At 41.3% G+C, this 26098-nt stretch overlaps 1 protein-coding gene across 4 annotated transcripts in view; it reads left to right on the forward strand.

Moving 5' to 3' along the window:
* The window catches only part of MAP4K4 (mitogen-activated protein kinase kinase kinase kinase 4), a 248345-nt gene that overhangs the window by 196053 nt on the left and 26194 nt on the right, over positions 1-26098 (forward strand). The window contains exons 15-27 of one of the 4 annotated variants that reach the window (XM_075917252.1): positions 241-432; positions 6052-6213; positions 8873-9103; positions 10002-10108; positions 10818-10969; positions 12776-12873; positions 13163-13171; positions 13867-14042; positions 16699-16819; positions 17912-18103; positions 20684-20801; positions 21081-21251; positions 25043-25186. In XM_075917252.1, coding sequence (XP_075773367.1) covers positions 241-432; positions 6052-6213; positions 8873-9103; positions 10002-10108; positions 10818-10969; positions 12776-12873; positions 13163-13171; positions 13867-14042; positions 16699-16819; positions 17912-18103; positions 20684-20801; positions 21081-21251; positions 25043-25186 — 1873 coding nt within the window. The remainder of the gene's footprint in view (positions 1-240; positions 433-6051; positions 6214-8872; positions 9104-10001; positions 10109-10817; positions 10970-12775; positions 12874-13162; positions 13172-13866; positions 14043-16698; positions 16820-17911; positions 18104-20683; positions 20802-21080; positions 21252-25042; positions 25187-26098) is intronic. The other 3 variants (XM_075917256.1, XM_075917260.1, XM_075917268.1) reach the window with 3 other exon arrangements.

Raw genomic sequence — 26098 nt, forward strand, 5'->3', positions numbered from 1 at the left:
TGGATTTACTTTAAAATAACTTTGTATTAAAATACATTTTGTGGTAGCTCTCCAGTTCCATTAAAGTTAGCAAAACACTGAACTTTCACAACAGGAGACACACATACAATTTTGGTCCAGCTTAGTTCTCCATACCTTCCACTTAAGGAAAAAAATAAATTCAATTTAATGGGCTGGAGAGGGAAATGTCTTCCATAAGTTCAGTGTCACATCTTGAATTACTCACACGTTTTCTCAAAGGAATACAGATGGCGAGAGATGGAGGAGCATCGACAAGCAGAGAGACTCCAGCGCCAGTTGCAACAGGAGCAAGCGTATCTCCTGTCACTGCAGCATGATCATAGGCGGCAGCAGCAGCAGGAAAGGAATAAACAAAGCTATCATATCCCTGAGCCTAAATCCCAGTATGAACCTACTGAAAGAGCACGTGAGGTAACTTTCACTCTTTGATATTATTCTCATTATGTGCTCCCCTGTTCTCAGTGAACAAACATCTTGACAGTTATGGTTCTGTTATAACAGGGCTCAAAAGAGTTGGAAGCCAAAGAATCAAACTGAAGTAAGATTTTTAAATCAGCTAGGGTACATCTGCACAGCTGAAAATAAAACAAACAAACACAAAAAACAACCCCACAGCAGAGAGCCTCAGCGCCTAGGACAACTGACCCAGGCCTGTACCGCAGAGTTAAAATGAGCAGAATGGATGTTTTGGCTCAGGCTGGGTCTCCATGCTTGGAGGACCAGGGAGGCTCACAAATAAAGGATGAAAAGAAAACTTTCCACCGAGGGCCATGGTGAAAACTGATTTCAAGTCCATTAAATCAGAATCGTTTCACCTCCTTGGTATTAGGCATGTATTTTTATCATAAAAGCAGCACCTCTTCAAGTGCTGGTCCCTGTGTGTATGCTATGGGTGTGGGGAGGGGGCGGTTTGCATGTGCTTCATGTAGCTGGAGTTGCAGAATTCTTGCAAGTAGTATCTGCTGGTCTGTGCGTGTGGCCTGGACTTCCTTGTGCTTCCAATAAAGGGCAGAACAGACCAGTTACCTCTCCAGTTTCTTCTCACCACTGCATGAACTTGATTGGACTCCAATGTTGGCAGCTCTCCTTGTGATTTCTTGGGTCTGTAAATATTTCAAAGATTGCTTTAGTGTCTTTTGTGTATTGCTCTTTACGGTTAGTACGTTTTTAATTGTTTTACAGATTTTTTTTTTTTTACCAGAGCTTTTTCTGTCTAGTTAGATTCACTCCCTCCCTCCTTGTTATAGGTATTGGACTATTTCATGGAGAAAGCTGTGAGGCCACAATTGGATTCAGATTGAGAGACTATAAGTATCTTGGCCTGAATCAACATGGAGTGTGCCTTGGTCACAAGATCCAACTGTATTGCAGGGCAGTCCCACCCACAAGCACCCTGTTGGGAAGGCAGAGATCATGCAGCATAAGAGCAAGCCTCCCTCTAAGTGTGTCTGAAAGGCAACCACCACATCTCTGCCTAAACTGAGCAAATCTGCTTGTTCAACCCCTATAGGCTTTTACTGCTGGTTGTACTATCACTGTCGCTCACTCTCGCCACATGAAACCTACCTCCTCTGATCCTTTTGGCACGAGTGGCTCGTATCCCCTGCTCATGGACAGTTAAAGACTTATACTACGTAAGAAGACTTCTTTGCTCTTCCCAAGCTTCAGTTTTCCCTCAGTGCCAGGACCTTCTCTCAGAGGATGTTACTGTTTACAGAAATCTATCCCCTCTTCCCAGCAGGGCCTTTCCTCTCTCAGAACTGTTGGTACCATCATCGGCTCAGGAGCCTTTCTTCTCTTCCTTGGGAGAATCTGAACCACCAGAGGAGCTACCATTCTCTCTTCTATGACGCATTAGTTCAGACAGGTGGTCCAGAGCCTCCTTGTACCAATCTCTACATTGGCATTTGCCTCATGTTGTGGGAGGCCCCCACAACCCTTTCTTGACGTAGTGTACTGGCCATTCTGGGGAGCCTGGGACACACATGCCAGACATAACAGAGCCTATGCTTTCTGCCATTGAGTCACTGCACCATTCCACTCCTGAGGGAACAGTCAAGTGTTTCCTCCTGGCCCAACGGAAGAGAAGGTTAGCAAACCAGTTCTGCCACTACCAACAAAACTGTTCACTTCAACTCCTGATGAAACAGTCACTCTGGCATCGCCATTCCCTCCAGATGACTATAAATAGTTTAAGGTTTATTGCAAAAGATAGTAGAGGAATTCCAGATCTCCAGGAGGTTCAGGTCCCTCATCACAAACTCCAGGATAACCTACAAGCCAGACCAGTCAAAGAGCAGTTCCCAGTTAATGAAGCGAGTCTGAAAGCTGCCAGAGCGGTCAGGCATACATCAGCCACATATACCACAACTCACAAGAGAACCAAGAAACACTATTTCATTCCAGTGAAGGGAGTGGAACTTCTGTTCTCTTTGGTTGTACAGGCTACCACAAAGGCATCTAGACAGCATTATCTTAAATTCTCTCCTTTGACAAGGAGGCTAAATATCTTCTTGGGAAGAAAATAGTTCTTTTCTAGTCTTCAGTTTCATATAGAGAACTATCAGTCACTGTTAACTAAGTACAGCTATCCAAATGATTCCAAATAAGCTGGCCAGAACCACACTTGAATCATTGGTGGATGCAGCATATACCATGCACTGTGAATCATGCCCACATGCTTCAGGATTTCCCAGGGAAGTCCAAAACACTGTGGTGTTCTTGCCCTTTTGATGAAACCCAACTTAGAGTGAGAAGATGGATGAGTCCTTGCATACTTAAGAACGCTCCAGGGCCACCCTACACTGAGGCATATATACACCTCTCCCCAAAAGGAAATATCCCCTGCAGCCATACAGACCTTGACTGGCATCTTAATAATTTTATTTCCTGCCATCATATGGCCTTCCTTGTGAGAGAGAGATGGTACAGAAGACTCATTTCCCTGCATGTGCTATGTCTGCAGCAACATCTCAATCCCGTCCCCAGTGAAAAGGTATTTTTGAGAGGAGTTCAAGAGCTGTAAACCATTAATGATGCCACGGGTAATCCTCACAACCCCTTTGGGGGTCATGTAGAACTCAATTCCCAAAACGGGACTGCTATCACATCCTGGTAGAAGATCAAATTTATTTCCTTACTCCTCCAAAACCCATATTCCTGTCCTCCTTTGGGACCATGTGGCTTCTCTAGCAAGGAGCAATAGTTCTTCAATGCCTAGAAAAAGGTTTTTATGGTACATATTTCTAAGCCACAGAAAAGAGGAAGATTTGAGACCTGTCATGGATTTCTGTAGTCCCAACAGCTTTATTCACTAGCTGAAATTTCAGATAGTCACTCTGACATCAGTAATCCCAACCACAGAAAAAGACTTTTGGCCTCTAAATATGAGACATTCACTTTCAGTGGATATTCAACCCACCCACCTGTAAGCTGGGCCCTGGTACCTGTGAACACATTCATCCTTTCCTTTGCCCCCAGGACTTTCACCAATGTCTTTCTGGTAGTAGCAGCTCATTTCACATGAAACGGCTTCACTGTCTTACCCATCTTGACGTTGGTCTTCTCATTGCTAGGACATATCAGAAAGCCTAGGAGTCAATTAATGCTTTGAGTTCTTTCTTCCTTAGGAGTCCTTGTGAAATTGAAAACGTCTATACTCAGACACAGATGAGAGACTTTATTGGGGCCTCCCTAGAGTCACTCATCACGAGAGCTTATCTACCGCCGGACAAGTTTTGCACCATGAGTACTCTGATAGATCACATTAAGCACAACCCTGTAGCTCCAAGCAGAACTTTGCATTGCATATGGCTTCATATTCATAAGTTGTCCCGTTTGCCAGACTCCATCTATGATGCTTTCCGGCATAGATCCTGTGTATTCACCAACCAGTGACAGCACGAATACCCTGGATTACAATGCCTTCCAGAATCATGTTTTCTCTGATGTGGTAGAAAGATCCCCATTGAGTATGTGTGGGTGTCTGCTTCGCCAGACAAGGTGATCGTTACAGACCATGGCACAGTGTAGTTGGGTACCCCCGGAGGACAGGATGCATGTCAACCTTCTGGAACTTGAGCCGAAATCTGCAAAAGAAATAGATCAATCAAGCTGCTGCCCTGGTCTCCTATCAGTACTTTCAAGGAACACTGCAGGTTTGATCTCTGGTCTTCTGCAGCAGATCCTTTGGCAGGAAGGCATGCCAAGCAGTGATTCCAAAACAGATTAATACGTCTAATTTTAGGGAAGTGAAAGAACATTTCTCATCTATCGGTCTTCCCTCCCTACAAACTTTTTCCTTCATGTCTACTTTGTTCCAGTTTTCATAGACTAGGGAGAGTTAAAGATCCACACTAGAACCTTGATCACCTAATTTCCTTTCTGGGGCTGACTCCTCTTCTGGTTGGTGTCATGCAAAATAAGTTCTCCAGCCTCTATCTGTAGGGTCCATCTGTACAGTTAACATAGATAAGCTAATGGTGCAGTTCTGTTTATTCTACTAAATCAGACAGTTGTGCTGCATTAGAGCTTTAGAAGTACTCACTAGGCATGAGGGCAGAAGCGCTGTCATCGAACACTGAAGCTTAATGTTCAAATCCAGCATGCCCTCCTGTATTTGCAAGGAGAGAGGTGCAGTCCAAATATTTTGGGTTGTAAATTCTATGATGTAAATCTATTGGGTAAATATTCTTCCACAGATTCTTTCTTTTAGTTAGAACTAATATCTGTGTGTGTAATGTGGAACACATTTTTTATGATATAAAGATAATGGCTTTATTTTCATTTATCGTACTGGCTGAGAAAAACACACCGTTGATCAGTAAATTACTCTGTTAAAATGGAGTATCATAACCAGTATTGCCATCTATTGCAATTGTATCAGTTTGGGTATGTTTTTGGAAACCTGATGAAAGGCTGCACGTTCTTAATTTTCCTTTACTCAAAATGGCCACCATCTCCAATTTCTGTCATTGGGTCTATAGCCAGCAAGATGGCCACCATTTTCCTACAGACTGTCTGCCTGTGAAAATGAAGCTGCTCTTAATAAAGCTGGCTGCCATTCTTTCCCTACCCATTTCTAGTGAGACTGAATCTATGTCCACAAGCAAAATGATGGTTCAGGGAGCTGGTCAGGATACTGACTGCGAAGCACAGCAGAGACCCTGTGAAAGGTGTATGAGGAGAGGGAGAGGAAGAGGAAGCAGGAGGCAGATTTAGAGGTTTGGGTGGGGGGAATATAAGGGTGTCTGCTGTGAAGAGGATTCCAGAGCAGTGTGAGGCATGGGAGGAATTGGTAGAGGAGGGGGAAGGGTTACTTCTTGCAAGAGGCTAAAACAATCACGTATTGTGACGTCGAATATATGAAAAATTGATACAAGTTTAACCTTTTTAATACGCATCTGTATTGCATCGATGCTAAAAGCATGTAAGTTATATGCACAGGTGTGATGGCTGATGCGTGAATTAGGTCAGCAGTTCTCAAACTATGTACCATCCAGTCCTCCTTTTATCAAAGGAAATAAATCAGGAGAGGAGAGAATAAAGATCCCACCAGGAAATGGGTGGCAGTTTCCCTATGTTAAGGGGGAGAAGAAGATAAGGGAGAGTTCTCCATCCGAGTAGTTAAGAAGAGGCATGCATCTCTGGGTGCTCTAAAAGGCTGGTGATCTAACCTAAAATTATCTCTCAGACATTAATAGAGGAGTAGACAAAAGACAGACTAAAAGATGTGATTTGATGGTTTTTATGTCTGGTAAAATTATGATCTCTTAAGGTAGACAAATCTGTTTCAACAGTTTTTCACTGTCAAGGAATATCTTACTACCTCCACTGTGTCCTGGTAAAGATTCCAGACTAGACTCACCTGCTGTGTTGCTCCTGTTCATCCAGCAGTTCGCATAGCCAGGGAAAAAATTGTCTTCAACCTTAATGTGTGCTTGTAAAGAGAGAGATGGTTGCTCTCTTTTCCCTACAGTAATACTTCACTTCATTGACTGCTAGTTTTAACTTGCTTTAATTTTGGTTTAGGTGGAGGATAGATTTAGAAAAACTAACCAGGGCTCCCCTGAAGCACAGTCTAAACAGACGGGCAAAGTGTTGGAGCCACCAGTGCCTTCAAGATCAGAGTCCTTTTCCAATGGAAACTCAGAGCCTGTCCAGCCTGCACTGCAAAGGCCAATGGAACCCCAGGTAAAAACAGAAAATCTTGAAGGGGGTAGAAGAAACTTAGAGGCCCTGATACACTTCACTTCAGGTTTGAAAGTCTTGGCATATAAACATACATATTTAAAGTGTATTATTACTTTACAGAGTGACTTACTCAACAGATCTGTGCCCTGTATGTGTTCAGAGTTACACCTGCTTTTTTTAGTGATGGGCATCTGGGTTTTATTGCTTTTTTACTTCTCCTCAGAGCCAGCCTACTTAAGAGAGCTAGCTGCATTCTGTCACTGCCTGTACATCAGCAGAATGGTTGTCTTCATTCCTGTCAAACTTAAAGTGAGGTTGCACAGGTGATGATTTGGTCCAGATAGTCATTTATTACTGGAAAGTCTTTTATTACTGGATGTGCAGAAGGGAAATAACCAAGCTTGACTTTTACATCCCTGTAGAAAATTACAAACTGGATTCAAGAACAGCTGGTTGTCTTGTTTACTAAAGAATCTCTCAATTTTGAGAGCCTGTTTTTTAGAGTTTAGAGTATGAATGTTGGAAAAAAAAATACAGGCTAAATTTCACAAAAAGCTTTTATTTATAATTTAATTACATTGATTCAATTAAACTTGGCAAGCAATTTCTGTGCCTGTGCAAAAAGTTTTGTAACAAACATAAAATGTTTCCTTTTTCCTTTTGATAACTCACATAATTAATTACAGTGATGACTCAGATTGTCCTTGCTAACCTTGTTGTGACTAGCTATTGCAAATGTTTGGGGTAACTGCAAAATCTGAACAGAGAGAGAATGGGAAGAATTGTAACAAAATTTCATCTTCAACTCAAATTTTCCTGATTTTTTTTGGGGGGGGGGGGTTGGGGGGGGGAGAGACTTCTAATAGTATTTGACAGTCTTGGACTTGTGTGTGATAACTTTATAACCATCTAAGAATTTCTGAATTCCTGCTTTTGACTTGTACTCAGATGAATCCATCTCTTGCACAGCTGTGTGTAATAAAAACAATTCAGTAATAAACTTGTAAAAATCAAATATAGGCACCCTCATAAAACTAAGGGTAAATGTTAACTGGTGTTTAATGAATAGGTGAAGAAAATATGTCCTGGAGTTGTGATCTTATGTGAAAAGGGTTTGCCTCTTAATCAATTTCAGAAAGCATTTTTCAAACAAATGGCTTACTGAGCTCAACACTGAGAAGGGAATGGGATAGAGGGTCAATCTGAGACTTACATATAGATCTGCTAATGGAGCTTAAACTGTGGAGTTGCTACTGTGCCTCTATCGTGTGTATGTTTGCATGTACAGCATATGATATATGGAGTATGTATAATATGCATTATGAATACTACATAATGTGTAATATACATACAGTAAACTTCTGATAATACGGCACCTTCAGGACCCAGGGAGTGCCGGATTATCAGATATGCCAGACTATCAGAAGGGGGGGGGGGAGCTATGAGGGGTCTGGGGTGGGGTCGGGGAGATGCCACCCCAAACCTCTCATAGCCCCCCCTTCCAATAGCCCAGCTCTGCCCCAGGCGTCCCCGATTCAGCCGCTGCTGGTCAGTTTCAGCAGCGGCTGAATCAGGGAAGCCGGGCGCAAAGCAGCTCCAATTGTCCGACTGCCCTGAGCTCTTCCAGGTTCCTGATGGTGCTGGACCATCAGGCGTGCCAGAGCATTGGATGCCGGACTAATGAAGTTTTACTGTACATAGGATTGAAATATATATTATGTATACAGGCAGTCCCCGGGTTACATGGATCCGATTTACATCGGATCCCTACTTACAAACGGGGTGAGGCAACCCCGCACTAGATGCTTCCCCCCAGCAGACCAGGGAGACGTGAAGCTAGTGCGCCCCCCCCCCCCCCCCCCCCGCAAGCAGACCAGGGAGACGCGGAGCGGCTTTTCTAAGCAGACACCTCCGCTTGAAAATAAAGGACTGAAGGAAGTGAGGTGTGGGAGAATAAAACTGAGCTCTGGAGAAATGTTTGGCTAGAGTTTCCCCTACAATATGTACCAGTTCCGACTTACATACAAATTCAACTTAAGAACAAACCTACAGTCCCTATCTTGTACGTAACCCGGGGACTGCCTGTATAATATATATATATATATATATATATATATATAAAAAATACTAAAATGACTAAAGGAATAAAGACCTTTCTTTTATGATCTTCCTTCAAAAGTTTTGTGTTGTCTAGTAAATTTAAGATGTTAGTTACAACATAAATCCGAATATATTTAGGTTTGCACACTTGACAGTGTTCCTAACGTCACGAATTTCTTCACTTCAATGTCTACTTCAAATTGCCCGTCCAATATGTGCTGCTATCTCAGACCTTATCAAAGTCCAATGAAGCCAGTGGAAAGGCTCCTGTTGATTTCATTGGATTCTGAATCAGGCCCCCAGTGTAGATCTTCGGTTAATTTTTTTTTTCTGGTTACTAGTGTATGTGTATTTGGAGAGCATACCTCACTAAAATGCATACATGTTGTATTTTCAGTCTGTTATGTTCTCTGGGCACCTTCCTTGCTTTTTGATTCCACCTCACGCTTGCCTTATGCCATAACCAATTTGTCTCTTCCTACCCCACTCGCCTTTATTCTGTTAAAAAAGCCAGTTGTACAGAGCGCATTGAATGTTTTATGTTTTGTTTTTTTGTAAGGTACAGTGGTCCCATCTGGCATCTCTCAAGAACAATGTTTCCCCTGTCTCGCGATCCCATTCCTTCAGTGACCCTTCTCCTAAATTTGCACATCACCATCTTCGTTCTCAGGACCCATATCTACCTTCACGCAGTGAAGTGCTAAATCAGAGTTCTGACTCTAAGTCGGAGGTACCTGACCCCACTCAAAAGGCTTGGGCTAGAGCAGACAGTGACGAGGTGCCTCCAAGGGTAAGGAGTAGAAAGACAGAATTGTGCTACTTTTTTTTCTTCTTCTTCTTCTTTAATTTGAAGAGTGTGATCGTTTAGGCCCCAGAAAAGCCAGGCCCACAGAGCAGTGTCATTACTGGGCAACATATTTTGGAAGGAAGTTCATACTGTAGATATCTAGTCAATTGCCCCATGACAACATGTTTAAAAAAAAAAAAAAGAATTACAATCTGATGAACATTACAAGTATTTGCACACTATGGCTCTTGCAGAGAAGTGAATTATTATGCAAAGTTAATAAATCATTACAGTATTCAGGGAAGAATTTAAAACATCCCTGGCATGATAGCTTCAAGTTAAAAGTTTATTTTCCTCTACTTCTGGTTGGCAGACCAAGCTGTAAATCATGAGCATAATTATGTTTAGATGGAACTAAACAAAAAAGAAACATTCAATATTTCCCCCCCTTCCACTTGGGATTTGCTTCTTCTGAGTATGTTCTTGCTTCCCACCAATCTTTGCCTCCTGCTAATCCATTACCAGGCATTTGTTTGGTTCCTTTGAGCTTATTTTCCTAATCCTCATGCTATTTCAGCAAATTGCTTTGTGTTGTCCCTTGCTTCAGTGAAAATACCATATTCTTTTAAAATGTCTCAATAGTTTGGGGTAAGGTGTGTATGTTTGTATGGTAGCTATTTAGGCATGTTAGTCTAAACTTTCAGTTTTTTACAGTATCCAAACAGCAACCCACTAAGTTAATTCATTTGTTTTGGGGGTTTTTTTGTTTTCTTTCATTTTGTTCAATTATACTGACTTGACTTAGAATAATGTTATTCAGAATATATGTGCTGTGGGAGGAGACTTTTAATTTTTTCCCCTTTTTCCTCATGAATTTTTACTGTTTCTTTTTTCACCCAAGGTACCTGTGAGAACAACATCCAGGTCTCCCGTCCTATCTCGTCGAGATTCTCCACTGCAGGGCAGTGGGCAGCAAAATAATCAAGCAGGGCAAAGAAACTCCACGAGGTTTGTTCGTAAGCCCACATCACCCTCTCTCTCTTGTTCTGTAAGGGAAAGATTAGATGGAAGCCAGGGAAAAGATCCAAAGCATTATCCTTCTGATGTGAAGGAAGAAGGAAAGTGCATCCATTCTTTCTTAACAGTTAAGGTTGAGTTTCTTTGGCACTAAATAGTTCAATAAAGCCTAATTAAACTTCTTCCTGCATCTTTGAAGGGGCTGTTTAAGTCTTGTGATATGTAGCCTTAACATTTAGAAAAAAGGGGCCAATCATGCAAATGCTTGGTATCCAGTTTTGTACTGAGTGCTGCAAAACTGGACCCCTTGTGTTGCAGTGGGAGTTTTTCCCAGGAGTAAGCACAGTGCACAGTAGTAAGTATTTACAGGGTCCAGGGTTAAAAGGAACCCAGAGGCTTTTCAGTTCTCAGATATTGTACAGTTGTATAATCAGCCCTCAAACAAAAAGAAGCACAAAAAGCATCTGTTTAATTTTTGTTTATTTACTTCTTTTTGTAAAAGATTGGTTTTTCTGGTAATAAGATGGCTAGTGTGGCTGTAGTATAGGATTTTAATTGCTTTGAGAGCCCTAAGCACAAGGATTAGTACACTCCATCCGATCAGTCATTGACAAAATATTGATGAATGAGCAAGCTTGATTGTAAGTGTAATAGCTGATATCTGAAATTAAAGTTGACAAATGCACTTTCCTTGAGACAGCAACATAGAGCCTCGTCTGCTATGGGAAAGGGTTGAGAAACTCGTGCCGAGACCAGGCAGCGGCAGTTCCTCTGGCTCAAGTAACTCCAGCTCACAGCCGGGTTCCCATCCTGGATCTCAGAGTGGCTCTGGTGAACGATTCCGAATGAGATGTAAGTCCCCTTCTTTTCCTTCCTTTCAGATTCCTAGATTAATCTGTGATGTTTGGATTGTGCAGCAGCTAATAATAACAAAGACTCTTCCCTTAAAAGGAATTTTAATGTAAAGTATCAGGCTGGGAGGTTTTGATTCTATGTAAGTCCCATCCCTTTTCATAGCCTGTGTTTTAAGAAGCTTGTTGGTAAAGAAATCTTCAAGAGTAAGTTTTAGCCTCTTTCTCCAATTCAGATTCAAGTATAGTTGTATTCACCAGTGTACAGGACAAATTACATGACTAAGTCCATTCCTTTTCATATACAAAGTTTGCCCTAACTTTCTTCATTTGTATGAGCATCTCATATTTTTTGTTCATTGCACAGTAACTCTGTCCATGAGCACAACGACAGACATTATTTTCCAGTGCCAGATTTATTGGCATTTTAATTATTTTTTATCTCAATTTCTTTTCTCCAAATGTCAAGATGTCATATTTCCTTTTGACCTAGGATAATTTTTTTAATATGAGAAGGGGTGTGAAAAAAACTACAGAAATTATATCTGAAAAGCAATCCCTGCCTCTCTCCGTACACAGACAGCAAAAGCAGAAAAGTTTCACGATAACTTTTTGGATTGAGCAGGACACTGCTGCTGTGTAGTGTTAGAACAGTGTCTCAACATTTTTAAGACAGAGGAACACCAAATAATAATTTTTTCTTAATGAGGAACACCAAGGATTTTTTGTTAAGGCTGCCCCCCTTCCCAAAGTCTCGGGGGGGGGGGGGGGAGGGGGAAGGTTGGGGGAAAGTTATTGAGGGGGGGAAAAAAAGTCACCTGCCCCTTTAAGGGTGGCCATTTTGAATTCTCTTGTTCTCTGCAGCATGCCTCTGATTGCCTTGCGGCACACTGGTGTGCCGCAGAACACAGTTTAAGAAACACTATGTTAGAGCATATTCAGCTGTACCATAGTAAGGCATGCTATAGAGGTGGCTAAAAGAAAAGGAGCTTGGAATGAAATAAGTCTGTGGAAACCCCAAAATGCTCAGTGTTGCATACTATTAACTCTTTGAACTGTTGAGATTGAGCTGATGGGCTGTGCTCAGACTGTTAGACTGGCTTCTAGTTTTGCCATGGGAATAAGGTGACTATCCCCTGACAGAGGCAGAGAAACATAAGGGAGATTGAGAGGATCTGGGTCTTCTCTACAGTGTGTATCTCCCCCAGTTATAGACATTGATAGCAAGCCAAGAATGTTGCTAGAGTGGTATAGATTGTTAAGGGCAGATCATCAGTGGTGGAGATGACCTGTGACACACAAGTCAGGCTACATGATTTGATGGTCCCTTCTGGCATTAAGCTCCCTGGCTCTGACTCTTTAGAAGGGGTAAAAGTTCTACCTTGTACCATTTTAGCTCCCAGTCTATTTCCTTTTGTTTGAAATCCCCCAGATCAGGGCAAACAAGTTTTCCAGAAGTAAATGTGAAGAGAATTTGATGATAGGAAATCTTGTGGCGCAATACAGTTTACCTCCCCTGAATATCAGATCCCCAGTATAGATAGGCAAAGCTGCTGTATGTAAGTTACGTACCTCTTTCCATGTTTTCAATCACTGGTAAGCTGCACCAGTGCAAATCACAGCTGCTTGTAGCATTTCCTATTGCCACTAGAGTTTTGCATGGGTGCAGGTAAACTTGCAGCTGCCCCCCATGGCAGAAATAACCAGTATAGACGAGGCCTTTTCATTTCTGCCACCATAGAAATAAAAAATTCGTAACTGAACAACCCTTTTTTTGTGTGTTTTGGTGGTCTTGATGCATGTGTAGCATCATCCAAATCTGAAGGTTCACCATCTCAACGTCATGAAAATGCAGTCAAAAAACCTGAAGAAAAGAAGGAAGTCCTCAGACCCAGCAAGCCTGCTGTAAGTTAAATACATCTGTGCTGATTTTTCACTTAGTGTTAGATAGGTCCATTACAAATACTTTCATAGTAGCCCCAACCACTGAAAGTGAATTAGAGATTGTTTGGCAGTAGCATACTATGAAGTGTTAAACATTTAAATACACTTTATTTGCTGCTTGAATTTATTTTTATTTTCTCATTTTTTTTCCCTTTCAATCCTCTCCTTCTGTCCTACGTATTCTTCCTGTGACTGGACCAATGATGATTCATATGACCCAACTGTACTGTTGCTGTGCCCCATGGTGCAGGGAGAAGTGGTAAGCACTCAGCTGTTACAATCAAATGGCACAGTGCACATTTTTAGTTTTTGCCATTGTTATAATGACATATTGTGCTTTTGGTGACCAAGAGGTCATCATAAATAATTCCAGTGGTTCTATCTGAATCCTAGTCTATGAATCTGTTGTTTGTTCTTGTATTGCCCTAGCACTCAAGTGCTCCATCAAATGAAAGGAAGATGGTGGCTCGCATCGCGTCAGTTTATAAATAAAAGTGAAGTATTTTATACAAACTGAACGGGCAATTCAGTACATTTTAGGCTGCCTTACAACTTTGCTGTCCATATTTCCCTGCAGTGTAGCTTGTCTGTCTGCAGTTGGGGAGGGCAACTGATGGGCTCCTTGAAAAAATGTATTTTAGTGTATGCATTGCTCTAGCGAGTTCTGGTAGGAGGGAGAGGAGGCAAAGACCCACCTAGACTTACATTTCTAGGTTTTTGTTGTTTGATATACCAGTGAAGCACAAAGAAATCAGTAAACCAACAAAAAGACCCTGTTGCTGGGAACTAAGGAAGTGCAGCAGCAAACAAAACAGCATCAGTCCCTGCAGCTGTGTTACTGATATGCTGCCTCCCTCCTATCCAATCTGCAGCTTCACTGTTGAATTTCATATTATTCCTCTCCTCCCCCCGCCCCCCCCCCCCCCCCCCCCCACTGTGTCTCATCCTTGCTAGGATTTAACTGCCTTGGCTAAAGAATTGCGAGCTGTAGAGGATGTGCGACCTCCGCACAAGGTGACAGATTATTCATCGTCCAGTGAAGAGTCCGGGACGACAGATGAGGAGGATGACGATATGGAACAAGAAGGAGCCGATGAATCTACGTCTGGGCCAGAAGACGCCAGAGCTGTGTTAGTTATTCTGTGATTTTTCTAGTTTGTGTGGCTGAGGGGAAAAAACCTCAATGTATGTTGCGTTCATTAGCTCTTTTTTTATCAATACAGTATTCAGGAATCTACCATGGAAAGCAAGACTAAGAGGGAAGAACAACTGAAGGGAGTTGGCAGCTTTTTAAAGGGACATTATTAAAGGCCCAAAAGCAAACTATTCCACTGCATAGGAAAGATAGAAAGTATGGCAAGAGACCTCTTTGGCTTAACCAAGAGATGTTACGTGATCTAAAAATAAAAAGGAGTTGTATAAAAAGTGGAAACTAGGTCAAATTACCAAGAATGAATATAGGCAAATAATGCAAATATGCAGGGGCAAGATTAGAAAGGCAAAGGCACAAAATGAGCTCAGTCCAGCTAGAGACATAAAGGGTAACAAGAAGAGGTTGTACAAATATAATAGAAGCAAGAGGAAGACCAAGGACAGGGTAGGCCCATTGCTCGGTGAAGAGGGAGAAACAATAAGAGGAAACCTGGAAATGGCAGAGGTGCTTAATGACTTCTTTGTTTCGGTTTTTCGTCAAGAAGTTTGATGGTGACTAACATAATGAATGCTAGTGGAAATGGGTATAATTTAGAAGTTAAAATAATAAGAGCTAGTTAAAAATTACTTAGAAAAGTTAGGTGTCTGCAAGTCACCAGGGCCTGATCAAATGCATCCTAGAATACTCAAGCCACTGATAGAGGAGGTATCTGAGCATTTAGCCATCATCTTTGAAGAATCATGGAAGTTGGAAGAGATCCCAGAAGATGGGAAAAGGGCAAATATAGTACCCATCTATAAAAAGGGAAATAAGAATAACCCAGGAAACCGCAGACCAATTAGTTTAACTTCTGTGCCAGGGTGGATAATGAAGCGAATAATTAAGGAATTTATCTGCAGACATCTGAAAGATAATAAGGTGATAGGTAACAGCCAGCATGGATTTGTGAAGAACAAATCATTATCAAACCAATCTGATAGCTTTCTTTGATAAGATAACGTGTCTTGGGGATAAGGGAGAAGCGGTGGATGTGGTATACCTAGACTTTACTAAAGCATTTGATACGGTCTCACGTGACATTCTTATTAATAAACTAGGGAAATACAACCTACTGGGGCTACTGTAAGATGGGTGCATAACTGACTGGATAACCATTCTCGGAGAATAGTTATTACTGGTTCAGAGTCGTGCTGGAAGTGCATAACAAGTGGGATTCCGCAGGAGTCTGTTTTGTGACCAGTTCGGTTCAATATCTTCATAAACCATTTAGGTATTGGCATAGAGAATATGCTTATTAAGTTGATACCAAACTGGGAGGGGTTGCAACAACTTTGGAGGATAGGGTCATAATTCAAAATGATCTGGACAAACTGGAGAAATGGTTGAGGTAAATAGAGCGAAGTTTAATAAGGACAAATGCTAAGTACTCCACTTAGGAAGGAACAATACATTTCACACATACAGAATGGGAAGCGACTGTCTAGGAAGGAGTACTGCTAAAAGGGATCTAGGGGTCCTAGTGAACCACAAGCTAAATATGAACCAGCAGTGTGACACTGTTTCAAAAAAAGCTAACACGATTCTGTGATTCATTAACAGGAGTGTTGTGAGCAAGACACAGAAAGTCATTCTCTAGTCTGCTCTGATTAGGCCTCAGTTGGAGTATTGTGTCCTGTTCTGGGCACCATTTCAAGAAAGATGTGGAGAAATTGGAGAAGGTCTAGAGAAGAGCAACAAAAATGATTAAAGGTCTAGAGAACATGAGCTATGACAGAAGACTGTGAAAGAACTGGGTTTGTTTAGTTTGGAAGAGAGAAGACTGAGGGGAGGCATGATAGCAGTTTTCAAGTATCTAAAAGGGTGTCACAGGAAGGAGTGGGGAAAATTGTTCTCTTTGGCCTCTGATGATAGGACAAGAAGCAATGGGCTTAAACTGCAGCGAGAGAGGTTTAGGTTGGACATTAACACCCTGACAGTTAGGAAGTTTTGCCTAAACACTAGAATAAATTGCCTAGGGAGGTTGTGGAATCTTCATCACTAGAGATATTCAAGAGCATGTTAGATAGGCATCTGTCAGGGATGATCTAGTAGGTGTTTGGTCCTACTGTGAGGGCAGGGGACTAGACTCGATCTCTAGAAGTCCCTTCCAGTTCTAGTATTGTATGAGTCTATGAAAAATACTTATCAGTCAGCTAATACTCACATTTCCAAAACATATCGGTAACATCTTCAAAAATGTTATGTTTTCCAAAGTGACTTCAGTCTAAGTCCCTTTGAAAATCAAGGCATAAGTGCCCAAATGGGACGTAAGTGCCTGTCATTTCAGCACCTTTTGAAAATTTTATTCTTTAAATCTTACTGATGTTTGTCTTGTATTTCTAGAAGGTAAATTATAATGTGTGTTATTCCTGCCCCTCATTTGCATTTTATAAAAGGTAAATAATTGTTTTTAGCAATTTTACAATTTGTTTGCTTCTTGGAGAGCCTCTTCCTTGATGATTTATATCAATTTTCTGCTTTGGATGACCATGTAAAAGATCTATGACATGTGCTTGATACAAATACACGAAGACCAAGTTAAAACAAATATTATGGGGTGTTTTTATCCAAATTATTTCTTGCTTGGTGCTTAGGTCGACTCTGAACTTGAGCAATGGTGAAACAGAGTCGGTGAAAACCATGATTGTCCATGATGATGTGGAGAGTGAACCTGCTATGACCCCTTCCAAGGAGGGAACTTTAATCGTCCGACAGGTATTGTGTTTCCTTACTGCACAGTGCTGTGCCTTTACTGTGATCATTAACCCACTTGCTCGTTCACTCATGCTGTTTTTTCATTATATTTGTTGTCCATGTTTTCAAGAGCTAGAGGTAGCATATTTTGGATGAGCAGACATTAGATGCATGCAGAGAAGAGAGCAGCCTCCATCCCTTGCTGCTATTGTTTTGCATGCATTGCAGTGACACCCATCATAGCATCACACAGAGTGCCTCAAAGTTTGTGTCAAAAAAGAGATAGAAAAGCTGCACTCAGAATAGAAAAGCTTAATCTGGTTTTATGACAGAACCAGACACTGGATCTCAGAATCAGACGGGGGAGGGGGGGAGGGGAGGGGAGAGGAATGCGCAATTCCTTTAATGACTGTATGCCTAACATCAAGAACATACAAACAAAAAAGCAAGGTAGCAAACATTTGGTAAGGGGGCTGGGAGGGAACGTTGTAACATGCAGGGCTGTGACTGTGGATGGTTTGTTGTTTGGTTTCCTTCAATTTTGAAATGTTACTTTTTTATGATTGCGAGATGATGCTTCCTTGTGTATTAAAACTAGCTCATCGGTTAATGAGTATGATAGCTCATAGGGCTTCCTCAGTAATCACACTGTTGGGTTTTGCAACTGAATGTCAGTTTTTAAATTGAACCCTACCATTTGCTAATTAAGATTTCATGGTGATAGGTTAAATAGTTAGATTAGGGAATTCACGAGATATTTCAAGTTCTGATCAGAACGTGACGGAAACTAGAATTAAGTAAAATTATGGCAAACAACAAATATTGTGAGCTTTTCCCTGTAGTAGTGGTACCACCATAGACTTACTGGCATGGTTATTCTGGTAAAGGAGCTGGCCTAACAAGTGAATCAGATTAAGTGAGGGGCCCATGTCTGCTTGCCAGAGGTGCAGTATTTACTGACTTCTGGAAGCTCTGCACGCTTCTAACCCAGGCTTCAAGACACAGGATATCGGTACATTTAAAAAAAAAAAAAAAAAAGAGTAGATAAAGCTGATAGGGATATAAGTCTTAAGCAGCACTTGAGCAAGACAAGTGTGCCTGTTTTTTCTACAGAGTACAGTTGACACAAAGCGTGCCAGCCATCATGAGAGCAATGGCTTTGCCGGTCGCATTCACCTCTTGCCAGATCTCTTACAGCAAAGCCATTCCTCCTCCACTTCTTCCACCTCCTCCTCCCCATCCTCCAGCCAGCCGACACCCATCATGTCCCCACAGACACCCCAGGACAAGCTAACTACTAATGAGGTATGTCTTGCACCACAGCTGGCTGCTTTCTTAGGGTTATTCCAGTATTACCTAATAGCTAGTTGGCAAAGGAACTCCAGCCAGTCTTCCCCTGCTTTTTTCTGTCACTTCTCTCCCTCCCCCAAAATAACAAATTTCAGTTCTGTGTTAAAAGCCCTTAACTCTAGATCAGTTTTACCCCCAAACTTGCCAGTTGACTATTTTTGCTTTCCACAGTGAGTCATTAATTGCATGGCTTTTGTTTATATTAAGCTTGATTACTATATATTCAGACAAATATTTTTTTAAATTACTCTATTTTGGGAACAGGCAAGTTTCAAGGAATCTGCTGGGATTTTTAAAAGTAATTAAATAAAACTGGGTAATTTTGTGTTGATTTTACCATAAAAAAGGGGGAAATAACTAGGCATGTGCAAGTGACTCACTTGTACAAATTATCAGGGGAATATAGGAAGCTGGTTCCAGTTTAATTGAAGGATTTTACTTTTTGAAATTGCCACATGGGGTTGGTGAGCATTTCAGGAAAGCTGGTTGAGGGGTACTAGTTTTTGGGAATGGTAATACAGGAGCTCTTGAGTTTTTAAAGCATAGGAGTAACCTGAAAAAAAGACCATGGAAAAATGACTCCTGATTATTCTCCAAGTCTGCTGTCTGTCTCTATTTGGAGTCCTAGCTGAGGACTTTGCTGTTCCAGAATTTTACTCCTGTTATCTTTGCTGGCTCTGCAATGCATAGACGGACTATGTTACATTCTTGTAAGACACAACAGAATTGTTCACTAAATCTCACTGATATGGTCAGTCCTTGTACTTTTGCAACTCTTTAAAGGTGATGGGGATGCACAGGTGTAAATGAATTTATCTTCACATTCTGTTATGTTGGTGGCAAGGAATAAGAAGGAATGAATCCAGCATGACTTTCAGTTTTTCAGTTGAACAGGCAGGACTGGCATTTAGAGAAAACATCTTTAGACTTGTAAACAAGTATGATGTGGAATCAACCAGCCAGTGTAAATGTGTAACAACATGCTGCTGCTTCTCAGAATAGAACTGAACTTTAAACACACAGGTGCTTTGACATCAGTGCCAGGCTGAGGTATTCTGTGTACAGTTACAAAAGGACCCGAGTTAATAGTGATGCAGAATTTTCACAATAGGATTAAATGCACTTGTGAAATGTATTGGACCATATGTTAGCAAGCATTCATTTTGTCACAGAAATGTAGTCAGGGTAATGCTTGTAATTCTTCATTTTCAGCTACGTTTCATTAGTCATTTATCTTTCTAAAAATATACTCTGTCAGGTTATTTAGACCAGTGCAGGGATTAAAGGTTATACCTGTTCATTACTTTGTTCTAAACAACAAATCAGCAGGATTTAATCAATATAGTTCAAACTGAGTTTTGATAAGAAGATTATGGCAGTTATTTGTGGTGACTTTGAAGTTATTAGCAATGTAGTTGAAAGTATTTTGCTTTGTAGAAAAGTTTAGTATGATTAAGCCCAATAATTATATTTGGTGAGGAAGGTGGAGGTTTCAAGGGGACAGAGGTTTTAGGCTGGTTAACAGCAAGGAAGCTCCTTTAACCTTGTTTGCAAAGGCATAAAACAAGCTTAGCAGAAACACATTTATTTTTCCCACAGTGCCTTAACACATCCAGACAAACACACTTTTACTTTTTGATTGTTTTATACTTGTGTCGTTCTGCTTTTATGTGCAATGTTATCACTATATAACACTTAACGCACTAAACTGGCAAGGGTTTTTCAGAGTCATTCCATCCCCACTTCTAACAGTTCATTGTTTCACGCATCTTTCTCCCTTCTATGTGTTTAGAATACAAAACTAAATAAAGTACCAGTGCTTTTATCAACTACATATTCATACCTTCATATCACTGTTTACTGCACCTTTCACACTAATGAGCCCCTTGTTTGATACAGGTGTAATATTTGCTATGTGAATTGATGGTGGAAGAAACTGCTGGAGCTTTCTGGCAAGAGGCTCAGTTTAAAAAAATAAAAGTAGAGAATTAACATAAAGTACCAGACATTGAAATTTCATCAGTCATAGAAGTGAATGCCTGATCCCAGTTTATTTAGATTTTGTTGCCCCAATTAAGAGATCAAATTCCATAGCATATTAAATAAGCTAATTTCAGGAGATGCATAACAAATAGAAGTTCACAGTGGGCAGCTCATACATAGAAAATTAAAATATGGAATGAAGTAGCGCTAGCTTCTAATAACTTCATAAGTACCATGTATATTGTAACCAATGATCAAGAGGCCTTCCCTTACTATTTGCCTGTTGTAATGACCATTTCTTAAATATCTCCTTTAAAACCTGAGATAACAGGGGTGAAGAACATACTAACTGCATTTTGTGGTAATGTGTGAAATGTGCATATATTCAGACATGGTGCCTGCCCTATGTATATAGGAAATATAGAAGGTGGGGGTGGGAAAAGAACTTCAGAAAGAGAAATGGTAAAATTCTGTAGTGACTTAGAAATGTTTCATTGTTATCATCACTTTTTGTTGTCATTTATATTAATAAAGTTGAAATTTACATTGCAGACTCAGTCCGCTAGTAACACACTCCAGAAACACAAATCTTCCTCCTCCTTTACACCTTTTATAGACCCCAGATTACTACAGATTTCTCCATCTAGTGGGACAACTGTGACTTCTGTGGGTAAGTAATGTAGATGCAAGAAGACAAGTGGGGGGAAAAAAAAGGTCCAGTGACTTGAGTTGCTCTTTAAAGTAGTTTACAATGTTTCCATCATGCTTGTTACTTGATTTGCACTGGATTTGCATAGTTTATTTCCTTTTTCCATTTACATTTCTTACAGAAAGAAAGGCTTGCTTAATATTATTAGTTACTGATCTGGGTTATTTAATAGAAAGTAGATGGTAAATATTTGATACTGAAAAGATAGTATTACATGTGGTTTATTTTTTTTTCCCCCAGTGGGATTTTCTAGTGAAGCCATGAGGTCAGAGGCAATAAGGCAAGATCCTACCAGGAAGGGATCAGTTGTCAATGTGAATCCTACCAATACACGACCACAAAGCGACACCCCAGAAATTCGCAAATACAAGAAGAGATTCAATTCTGAGATTTTGTGTGCCGCCTTATGGGGTAATGTACACTTGTGTCCCTACCTTCCCTCTTCTCTTCCTCTTATTTCTTTGGATCTTTTTTTTATTGGGGGGGAGGGGGGTCATTTATCTTACGAACTGTCTCTTAAGTGCATGAAGTATGAGAGGGATTTGTATTGCAGCAGTTATCCAGTGTCCAAATAAGTGATATTTTACAACACAGAGGCTTTGAAGGTTGTCTCTTGCAACTCATATATATGAAAGCAATAGTTCAGCATCTCAGACCAGACCAGTTTAAGTTTCACCTAAAAATAGGGTCACAAATCTTTTTTGGGTTGGGGGCCACTGACCCACATCAAAATCAGTCAGGTGTCACTCACAAGTGAGAAGGGGAGGAGGGGGGGATCCCTCAGTGACCTGGCCCTCAAGTGAGGAGGTGCAAGGTCTGGGTGGGAGATAGGATGCAGTCGCAGGCTGGGGGTGTGGATTTGGGCAGGAGGGGGAAGGAGATGGGGACACCTACCTGGGCATCGCTCCAGGGGGTAGGAGGGACAGTGTAGGTGACTCCACATGGCCTTGCTTTACTGGCACAATTGTTCCCCACCTCTCTTGGCTGTGATTCCTGGCAAGTGGGTGGTACCTGCAAGCTTGTGCAGGGACAGAGCTTTCCTGTGCTGCTGTTCCCACAGCCGCTTTCTCCCCCATTGCCAGGCAGTGACTGCGGGCCAGATGGAACTGGCTGCTTACATTGAATCCAGCCCACAAGGCTCAGGGTTTCCTCCAGCCCCTGCAGCAGAGCGAACAGGCACTGGTGCTCCAACTGCATGGGGTGCTCCAAGCCTCAGCACACCCTCTGTGGCTGGAGCACCAGTGCCTATTCGCCCCACTGCAGGGGGAACCCCAAGCCTAGTGGGCTGAATTCAGGCAAGCCACAGTCTGTAGGTTCCCCTTTCCTAATTTAAGAAGCTAGGACAAATAGGCACCTGTACGTAGTAATCAAAGCTCAGTCTGTCATTGTCCTAGTGCGACCTGGTTACTACTCTGCTTACAATGTGGCTGTTCTTAGATCTGGCTTCATACAGATTCTGACTGGTATAGTCTCAGAATTGGATAAAAATAATTCAACATTTTGTGAGCCTATTAGGATGTTCTTTCTTATTTTTAAAATCTCTTTTTAATATATGCCTTCTGCAGCTTGTGTGGGGTTATGGTATTCTTTTGCTGTGTGTTTTGTGTTAGTGGGGGGGTTAGGTTCAAAAAGGGTATTGTCTTTGATTAGAAGCCTGTATTTCATGTTATAACTGTAATACTAGTCATCTTACACCAGTTTAGTTTGAATCACATAATTACTCAGGGAGAATAGTGCAAGTAATTTAGGAAACTTCTGTTTGAGACTACGTGCCACATTCTCTTCCAAACTCTACTTGGTGTATTTGGAGTTAGGATCAGGGCGCACCAATATGTCATTTATAATTAGGGCTCAGTATTCTGGGGGCTAATCGGGGCACCATTTCAGATTTTGGTAAGGGGGGAAGAGTGAGAGCACGGGGAGGCGAACTGCGCATGCTCAGTACAAGCCAAGCACCAAATGGGGGTAACCAACCCCATCTCCTACCTCCCCCCCTCCTCCACACACACATCATCTCTATCCAGGGGCTACTAAGGCACTGAAAAACGACTTTTTTTGGCAGACAATTTAGCAGTCAGCCGACAGGAGCACTGTATCTAATTATTATATAAAAATAAATAAATATTAGACCTGCTCAGTTCTAACAGTAACATATTCTGACATCTTGTGACAAGTCACTTGAGACACTAGCTAGCTGTAACATTTTAATATACTTACTTTGTTACTAGCTCAGTGGAAAGAGAGAGACACCCCATCAGGACTCCTGGGCTCTATCTCAGCTCTGGAAGAAGAGTGGGATCTAGTGGGTTACAGCAAGGGGGCAGATACATTTCAGCTCCATATAAGAACACCAGAATGGCCATATTAGGTCAGATCAAAGGTCCTTCTAGCCCAGTATCCTAAATATCCTGTCTGCCAATGCCAGGTGCTTCAGAAGAAATAAAGAGAAGGGGCAATCATCATGATCCATCCCCTGTTGCCCATTCCCAACTTCTGGCAAATAAAAGCTTAGGGACCCCATCTCTGCCCATTCTGGCTAGTAGTAGCCTTTGATGGACCTATTCTCCTTGAACTTTTTTTGTTCCTATTGGAACCCTGTTATTGTTTGGGCTTTTCCATCATCTCCTGGCAAAGAGTTCCACAAGTTGATTGTGAAAAAGTAATTTATTTTGTTGGTTTAAAATCTGTTGCCTATAAATTTAATTGGGTCAGATTCTTGTATTATGTTAGTGAAGGAATAAATAACTTTATTCTATTTTTCCACACTGTTCATGATTTTCAAGCCCTCTAACATATCCTCCACCCTTTAGGTCATTTCTTTTCCAAGCTGAAAAGGTCCAGTCTTGTTAATCTCTCCTCATATGGAAGCTGTTCCTTATCCCCTAATGATTTCTGTACCTTTTCCAAATATATATATATTGTGGATGAGGTGACCATATCCATATGCAGTATTCAAGATGTGGGAATACAGTGACTTTATATAGAGGCAACATGGTATTTTGTCTTATTATTTATTGCTTTCTTAATTATTCCCAATATTCTGTTAGCTTTTTAGTTTTTAGACTGCTACTGAATATTGAACAGATGTTTTCAGGGAACTATTCCCTAGAATTCCAAGACTTCTTTCTGGAGTGATAACACCTATTTTACACCCTATCACTTTTGTATCTATAGTTAGGATTATGTTTTTCCGTGTGCATTACTTTGCATTTATCAACAACGAATTCCATCTGCCCTTGTGTTGCCCAATTTCCTGGTTTTGTGAAATCCCTTTGTAACTCTTTGCAGTCAACTTTGGATTTGTCACTGTTTTTCCCTTTTTCAAGAACATTTATAAGCTTAACAGCATATGCACATCCCAGCAGCACAACACTCATTCCTATCCCCCTTCTCCCCTGAAACCTCAGGAGAGGGGCTAGTGCCCCCCCACCCCAGCCTCCTATAAATGACACCCTTGGGGCTAATGTACTTGGGTGTCAGCCTCAGTTATCCTATGCCAGAAAAGGATAGGTCTCATACCCATTTCCTACCTTGATATGTCACCTACACCCTGGGTGGGTTAGTATAGGAGTCTTCTTCAATGCTTTATAGCTGTAGAAAATGTGATGTTCTGTGAGAACTCAACACTGGCAACACAAATTGCCAGAGTCCCACCATTTTGATACCAATATCTGGACATTTTTAATGCTTTAAAACAAAAAATTAGACAGTTGTGAATGTTGAAAAAGCTGGAGCAGAAAGAATTGGTTTTTTCTCCCAAAGTCACGTGATTAGCAGAGTAAGCACGGGGCTTCTGTCATACTTTCATTTACATAGCATTGTACCGGTTCTGGTGTGTACGTAAATATCGTTTGCTATTTTACTGAAAGCACTCAGAGAAGTAAAGTGACTTGCTCCAAGTTATATGGCAAGTGATTACAAGAACTAGGTTCAAAACTTTACCTCTCCTGATACCCGGTTCTGTACTTGCTTCACTAAATCATAGTTGTCCACAAGCGGGTGTGATAAATGTGATGTTCTACCCATCTATCCCAGTGAACAGGGACGGTCTCTGTTAGTTTCTCCCCTTGCCAAGGGTGCAGATGGAATCAGTGTTGGGGGTCTGAATACCTAAAACAATGTAAGTTGTTTTCTAAAGCATGACTTAATCAAAATATCTGGAAAACATGTGTTGTAATTTGGGTGTTTTGTGTTTAATTTAGGAGTGAATTTGCTAGTGGGAACCGAGAGTGGTCTGATGCTGCTAGACAGAAGTGGTCAAGGGAAGGTTTATCCTCTAATAAATCGAAGACGGTTCCAGCAGATGGATGTACTCGAAGGCCTGAATGTCTTGGTGACAATATCTGGTAATGCTCATTTTTCAATTTATTTATTCTCTGGATAATCTGGACCTCACTGAAGTCAATGAGAGTTTTGCCATTGGCATCAGCGGGGCCTGGTTTTTTTGCTTTCGCATTTTTTAATGCTATGAACCAGCATTCCACGGAAAACACCCCTAACTGCATGCCTTGAAGGATATTTGCTTGTATTATGATTGGGAGAGGATGGGTGCAGGAAATTATAAATTCTCTTTTGGGTCTAGGTTGCTAGAATAGAAATTCCATTTCATTGCAGAGTGCAGATGTAGGGTTAGATTTAATGATAGGATGGAGTAGATGGATGCGACATCTGTATGTTCTATTACTTAGTAAGAATGTGGCCCATTGATCTAACAGCGAGAGATGCAGCCATTATTTCAACAGTTCACAATTGAACACTGGTAATGAAAATCTATTTCTTACTAAAGCTGAGAGCTCCAGACACTTGGACCTCCAAGGGGCTAATTAAAGGCCTACCTCCATTTATTAAACAGTGCTTCCCAGCCTTTTTTAAACTGCCAACTGGCAAAGCCATTCACAAACTTTTGGCAGACCCATAACACTGTATTTGCATACTCTCATATTCATTATGCAAAGAATGAATATGCACAGGGCTCAACAAATCACTGAATCTACTCACCCGTGGCGAGTAGATTTCAGCCGGTTGTCCCGTTCACTGGCAGCGCGCATGCGCAAGGTGGGTCTTGCGCATGCACAGTGCAGGGCTGGCAAGTAGGTTTCGCCGCCGTTTGTCAAGCCCTGAATATGCAAATATGCAAATAAAACGTTACCAGTCTGTAACGGGTCAGAGTTTGCAGATGTCTACAACACTAAAAAAATTACAGAAAGATTTCCCTTCTGTTCGCTGCATGGGGCAGCCCTTCCTCCCCCAAGGGGCGA

Source organism: Pelodiscus sinensis, chromosome 1, assembly GCF_049634645.1.
Source record: "Pelodiscus sinensis isolate JC-2024 chromosome 1, ASM4963464v1, whole genome shotgun sequence".
Lineage (NCBI taxonomy): Eukaryota > Metazoa > Chordata > Testudines > Trionychidae > Pelodiscus > Pelodiscus sinensis.